The following is a 6926-nucleotide window of genomic DNA, read 5'->3' as shown; positions in this document are numbered from 1 at the left end:
ACTTACCACAGGGCAGGGAACCCTGACTGCTCTTTGGACTGGAGAGGGAGGGGGAGAGGAGTGGGGGGAGGGGGAGAAGAGTGGGAGGAGGAGGAGGAGGGAAATGGGAGGCTGGGAGGAGGTGGAAACTTGTTTTTTTTTTCCTTTTCTCAATTAAAAATAAATAAATAAAAGAAACATCTACCTAAAAATGAATCTAAGCTATTGGCTGAGCATTTACAATTAACGAAAAGTCTTCATTTTGCTTATTTGGGAAAGGCTGTTGGGACAGAAAATTCTACAAAAGCATTCAAACTTGGTGCACCATGACCGCAAAAGACACGAGGAAGCTCAAAAGTTTCTCAATTAACAAAAGTGGAGCCAAATGCATCTCCCTTGTCTTGTGTCTCTCTCATGTGGGCTGCAGTACAGAGACTCATCTCCTGGTGGCTGACTACAGAGTTGAGCCACCAGCTTGGGCTCCACCACTGCAGTGGGTGGCAGGTTTGGGGTTTTGCTCATGTGAGCAGAAAAGGGTACAGATCCCCAGAAAAGACAGATCCAGATGGTAAAAAAAAAATCTGTAAATGGGTACAGTATGTTTAAAAATGTATAAAGCCTTATGAGAAAAAAGAAAAATGGTATAGACAGAAAAATATATACATACTTAGTATAATATAAAAGTTCTTAAAAAGGGAATAAGGTAATATGAAAGAAAAAAGGCACATATAGAAGGGATACACACAGTGTGTCTGGATTCTATATGTTATTTGTTGTCTGTAGATTTTCTGACTGTTAATGAAGGAATGAGAGCTGCTGAGATTTATTGGATTGTGGAAACTACTAAACCAACCTATATATTTTTAGCATGTCTTGACTTTAAAAGGAAAAAAGAAGTATGTTACTTTGGGAGATAAATCATGCTTTTATTTACACAGGAAATTAGAGGCTGTTTTTATTACATATACTTTTACTATGTTAAAGTTAAAACTATCGTTTTTAACTAGATAAAAAGGGGGAAATGCTGTGGAATGATCTTTCTGTGCACTGTGAAAATGTGCTGCTTTTATTATTAATAAAAAGCGGATTGGTTTATGGCTAGGTAGGATTTTCAGGGCAGTCCAAATTATGGCATAAGAAAGTCAGATTTAGATGAGTGACCAGGATTCTAAGAAGCAAGAGATAAACATACCGTATGAAGAAAAGGTACTGGCATGTGCCAGAGTGTAAATAAGACATATAGGTGTATCTAAAGTGTAAGACCTCATTCGTAATAAGCCTGAGCTGTTGGTCGAACATTTATAATTAATATTGTCTCTATGTGCTTATTTGGGAATGTCTGGCAGCACAGAGCTGATCTATAGGCTTGCTGATGAAAAACACTGCCTAAACTCATAAGCCCTGATCCCATTAAAAACCTGGAAGTTAATGAAAATATACACTAAGGACATTAGAGAATCAACAGGAGACCTCCAGAAGAAGAGATCACAGATCTTTTCACCCAATCAGACCCATGATTACATTAGCCATGATGCTTCCTATACTTCTAGCCACAGTGCATACCCTTACTGCATCTGAAATAAAACATTTTACTAGTACTGATGTATCTTGAAACAAGAGATTGACACATATAAATTTATAATTTGTTTAACAACTTGTTACTGCCTATATATCCAAATACCACTTCATGTTCATGATAAATAGATTAACTTGAAAAAGAAAACCAAAAAACATATGGAGCCTTACAACTCACTAAGAGGCCTAAATCTACTGTCATGAAAGAGAGCACACAAACACCGAATCCATAACTCATCTGATGGACGTCCTTGAAGAAACAGTGTAAGGCCTTACAGGTTGTCCTGTCCTACTCTTTCTATGTCTAATGGTCAGGACCTGCTGAAGCAGCTGAGGGTAAAAGTGTTGAAAAAAACAAGCAACCTGTATAGCTCAATAAAATCAATAAAAAAGAAAAAAAAACAGCCTTCGTTAAACTAGTGTACTTTGTGGCCTAGTAAATCCCCTTTATACAATATGCTAATGCTTTGACTCTTCCCTAAGATCAGTGGGGAATGCACTGCCCAAAGTGCACCTGGTTAGTCTGAGTTTTATCCAATGCTTCCAACCCCCAATTGTTCTGACCAACAGAACTCATACCATTGAGCCTCTTTCCCTACCTGCCTCTCTGTGATGGAATTGTGGGTTTGCCTTTATTAACCCACTGTGGTTGCTTTTGTGTAGAGATCTTTCTGTCATGAGTCTGCTCTCAGCATCTCTAAATAAATGACTCTCGGTCATAGCAGGACTAAGTTCTATTTCCATGAGTCTTACATTACAATGGAGACTCAACAAAAAGGAAAACCTTGGAGATCACTGTAAACAGAAGCACAGCTTGTTATTGGGGAAATCCAAAGAGACTTAAAACCTCATAAACTTCTGAGACATGTACTCTGACAACAAAGGCCTGAATGAGAGACCTAAAGAATGATTCCCATGGTATCATGTTTCAAGGCACATGGGAGAACCTCACTTTTTGTTAGATAGTTGGATCTCAGCTCTGCCCCTGAACCCCTCATTCCTACACACCTGGGTGCACGGTGGCTGCTGCTTGTCTCTTCCCATCTGAAGGCTCTTGTCTTTGCTCCAGAAATGTCACCAAGTGTGGCTTACTGACAGCAAGACCTATTCATAGAAAAAGAGAAGAAGTTTGTTTATGTGTTCTTTTACCAGGAGTTGACATGTCCCTGTCTGTACCTGGCTTGTAAGGACAGAGATGAGGTGACAAATGATTGCAGACAATCAGTTCCTTAAGTGTTTTCAGACAGGATCACTACAACACATGAAGGAGCCAGATGATGGTGGCTCACGCCTTTAATTCCAACACTCAAGAGATAGAGGCAGGCAAATCTCTGTGAGTTCAAGGCCAGCCTGGTCTACAAGAGTTATTTCCAGGATAGGCTCCAAAACTGGAGAGAAACTCTGTCTCTAAAAATTAAAAAGAAAAAAAATATAAAAGAAGAGAGAAAAAAAACCCAACTTCATAACGGAATTTACATCAGATTCTGAGTTTCATTTCAATGGAAAAAAAAAAAAACAGTACAACTGAATTGTAAAACACTTCAAGTAAAAAGTGTGCTCTATGTCTCCGGCCACCAAAATTTTAAAAGCCCCAGTAGAGTGAAGAAAACATACATCCAACAGAGTCAAACACATTAGGAAGCAAACAGTAAAATGATTCATTTTTAAAATCATTATTTATTTTAACTTTTCAGATACATTGGTGTTTTTCCTTCATGTATGTCTGTGTGAGGCTGATTTGTTAATCTAATTAATCTTTATCAATAAACAATCAGGAGTGAGATATCAGCTAAGGAAATGAAAGATCAGAGAAGCACCAGTGAGGTCCTACCTCTTCCATCCCACCATCCAAAAAGGCAGAGATCCTGTCTCGGCCCCGCCTTTCCACGTCCTGTTCCCCTCTCTACAGTCTTCCATAACTCTAAGGTCAGCTGGTGGCTAGTTCTACCCTCTGACTCCAATCAAGTTTTATTTGTCAGAACACAACACAGTCAAAACATCACATAAAATAAGGTTTGAGTTTACAAACAATTGTGAGCTGCCATAGGAGTGCCGGTGATGTGGGATTTCCTGCCTGGGCTAACAGGCCAAACAGTGTTGTAATTAACATAGTTTCTTTCTGATTATTCACATCTGGGCAGCAGAAAGGAAAGTGTAGTTTCCTTTTACTTAACGATCCTCTAGAAGAGCAGTCAATGTTCTTAACAACTGAGCCATCGCTCCGGCCCAGAAATGATTTTTAATATAGTGATCTCCTCAATTTTTTTTTGAAAACGAAGGATATGAAACTGACTGTGGAAATGCTCCCATGAGAAACCACACAAAGTGAGGAAGCTCCATGTTGATGGTGAAATAAGAAGTCACTATAGAGGAGATGCTCACCCAGGAACTCAAGGTGGCTGTAATTCTCCAACATCACATCCCTGTACAGATTCCATTGAGCAGGCTCCAGACATTCCCTCTCTTCTGGAGAGAACTCGATGGCCACATCAGAGAAGGACAGCATTTCCTGAAATAAAGATCAGCAAATGATACCACACATGAATTTATTTAATACCATAAGAAATTTAAATACCAAGATGCATTGGACTTAATAGTTATCCTAACAACTTGAAACTAGCTAGGGCCAATTTGCAAAGAGAGAAATAATTGAAAAACTTCCTACCAAGACTGCCCTGTAGCCTAGGGGCATTTTCTGAACTAGTGATTCCTATGAGACAGCACTGCCCACTGTGGTGATGCCTGCACTGGGCATGCAGTTCTACATGGTGCAGGAAAGCAGTCTCGGGGAGTCAGTAAGCAGTGTTCTTCTGTGGCCTGGTATCCAGTTCTTGTCTCAAGTCCCTGTCATTTCTTCCCTCAGTGATGGACTGTTGCCTGAAGTTGGAGTTTAAAATAAACCCTTTCTGTTCCAAGCAGTCTTTTGTCATGGTCTTTGACCCATGACAACAATAGAAACCCTAACATGAGCATCATGTGCCTGTTAACACAAGTCTAGATTGTCCAGGATGAAAGAGAGCTATAAATATTTCTTACATGGGTAAATAATATTCCTCCAGCCTGTCTAAAGTGGTCACATGATCTCACACTGGACCCATTGAAAGACAAAGTAAGCAATCCTATAAGCCCAGTTGGACATGATCCACTTAAGACAGATTAAATGTAAAATGAATGCATCCACAGAACATGCATGTAATGCCATATGCTATTACACAACACGCACATAGCATTCTTTACAGGAGAAAGTCACAGTGATGGAGAAGGAATTTCTCACACTTGATGTGCGCAATCATGAAAGTGAAGTGTAATGAAAATACAGAGTCTGGTGCAGCAGCTCTGTCTGTTGTCTGGGATTCAGTATTTCTTTGGAGTTCAGTAGGTTTTCACCTAGCCTTTCCAGACAAACTAATGCCATCCTAAATAAAGGGTCAGGCTATGCTAATGTCGCTCTGCTCCTCCTTTGTAATTTGGGAGGTCGCCTGGGAAAGAGGTGTTGATTCAGTCTGTGTAAAAGAGCAGGCATACAGAGCAGGAAGACAAAACAAAATAGACATAGAAAGGTATGAACATGACCACAGTCATTCTCCCGGTTACCTAGGAAACAGAATGCTAATGAATTGTCCCCTCATTATACGTTTTGATACAAAAGCCATTTGGAGAATAATCACAGGTGATTTTTCTGGATGTGAACTCAGAATTTCCTGAGGGATCCCTGAAAACTCCCTCCGGATAAAGTCATGAGAGTTGTGTCTTTATTCCCACACCTCCCTCTGGTCTGAGAAATAATTTAGGTTCGGGTTACCAACTTTGAACAAGGGAAATCTCCTAAAATTTAACAGGTGTTGCCTAAAAACCAAAGGTTACCACTGGTACTCCAAGGACTTGGTCACTATCTCAAATTTATCAGGGACTCTAAAGTTACTTCATTTTCAGACAGCAGACAGAAGTTTGGAGAAAATGACGTCCACATTCACAAGACTTCAGCGTGTTTAGTTATTTGGATGATCTTTGGTTATTTGGTAGGTTATGAATGCTTCTTTTATTTAAGAAAATATAGAAATATAAGAAAAAAAGATGTTGTAGGAGGCTTCATGTTTGTTCCTTACTGCCCAGACTCTAAATAACCACACATACACTGTGTTAACTAAATCACTGCTTGGACTATTAGCTCTAGCTTCTTATTGGCTAGGTCTTACATCTTAATTTAACCCATTTCTATTAATCTGAGTATCATCACATGGCTGTGGCTTACCAGCAAGGTTCCAGATTGTCTGTTCCTGGTAGCAGCTACACGATGTCTCCCTGAATCTGTCTTCTTTCTCCCAGCATTCAGTTTAGTTCTCCCCTTCCCCAACTAGCTCTTTTCTACCCTATCAGAGGCCAAGGCAGTTTCTTTATTCATTAACCAATAAAAGCAGCACATATACAGAAGCACTTCCCACACCAAAAAGACAACTATTTATCTTAGATATTTTGCATTGGTATGAATTTAGGTGGAATGATATACATTTAAAGTCAATTGTGTTATACTGTATACATGTTTCTGTTCTTGTTTAAAGCATTTCTGTATAGTAATACTAATTTAAGGTCAATTTTTAGGATTATTATATATTTCTACTATCGTTTAAGGTATTATACTCATGCAGTTCATTAAAATGCAATGTATCATTAAAATATACAAATTAATAGTCATCTTTAATAGTCAAACTTAGTTATGTTAGTTTGGTTTTCTAGATATGCAGAGATCTATTTCAGACGTGCAGGTAAATCTCAAACACTTCAAAGACCAACAGAATATGGTATTAAAATCTTTTAAGAACTTAAGACTTTCCCCAACAGTGAGATCTGTCTGTTCCTGGCAGCACCAATCACTTCAAGAAAATGATGGGCACCGGAGAAGCTCCTTATGGAGTTTGCTTTCAAGTGGTAAGGCTGCCATTTGGAGAGAAACCACTCTTGTCTGCGTGCTGTATAAACTGGACATGCAGGACCCACAGCTTAGTGACTTCCAAACCTGCCGAAACAATATAGGACAGTTCTTCAGGGTGTCTGATTCACTGAGAAATCTGCCTGATAATCTACTCCATAGGCAGAAGATAGCTGCCCCAATGTTACAGAAGAACTTTGGGTGGCCATTCACGCAGCCAGATGTCCCTGTCATTTCTAGAGTTTTGCAAGTTGCTTACAGTGCGTTTCCTGTTTCTTCAGGTATTATTAAATCCTTCTGGGGCCTTTGATGGAGGACTAGATATTTATAATTGTAGTTTTCCGTAGTTATGATAAAAGATAAATTATAGCCGGGCGGTGGTGGCGCACGCCTTTAATCCCAGCACTCGGGAGGCAGAGGCAGGCGGATCTCTGTGAGTTCGAGG

At 39.5% G+C, this 6926-nt stretch overlaps 1 protein-coding gene across 2 annotated transcripts in view; it reads right to left on the bottom strand.

Moving 5' to 3' along the window:
• The window catches only part of LOC101996519 (zinc finger protein 58-like), a 16419-nt gene that overhangs the window by 6821 nt on the left and 2672 nt on the right, over nucleotides 1-6926 (bottom strand). For both annotated transcript variants that reach the window (XM_026783842.1, XM_026783843.1), the window contains exons 2-3: nucleotides 3937-4063; nucleotides 2563-2658 (exon numbers count right to left, since the gene is read on the bottom strand). In XM_026783842.1, the coding sequence (XP_026639643.1) occupies nucleotides 2563-2658; nucleotides 3937-4060 (220 nt within the window). In that variant the 5' untranslated portion in view covers nucleotides 4061-4063. The remainder of the gene's footprint in view (nucleotides 1-2562; nucleotides 2659-3936; nucleotides 4064-6926) is intronic.

The sequence above is a fragment of the Microtus ochrogaster genome, chromosome 19, assembly GCF_000317375.1.
Source record: "Microtus ochrogaster isolate Prairie Vole_2 chromosome 19, MicOch1.0, whole genome shotgun sequence".
NCBI lineage: Eukaryota > Metazoa > Chordata > Mammalia > Rodentia > Cricetidae > Microtus > Microtus ochrogaster.
The sequence above is the reverse complement of the archived record's forward strand: the minus strand, read 5'-3'. Positions and strand labels throughout refer to the sequence as shown.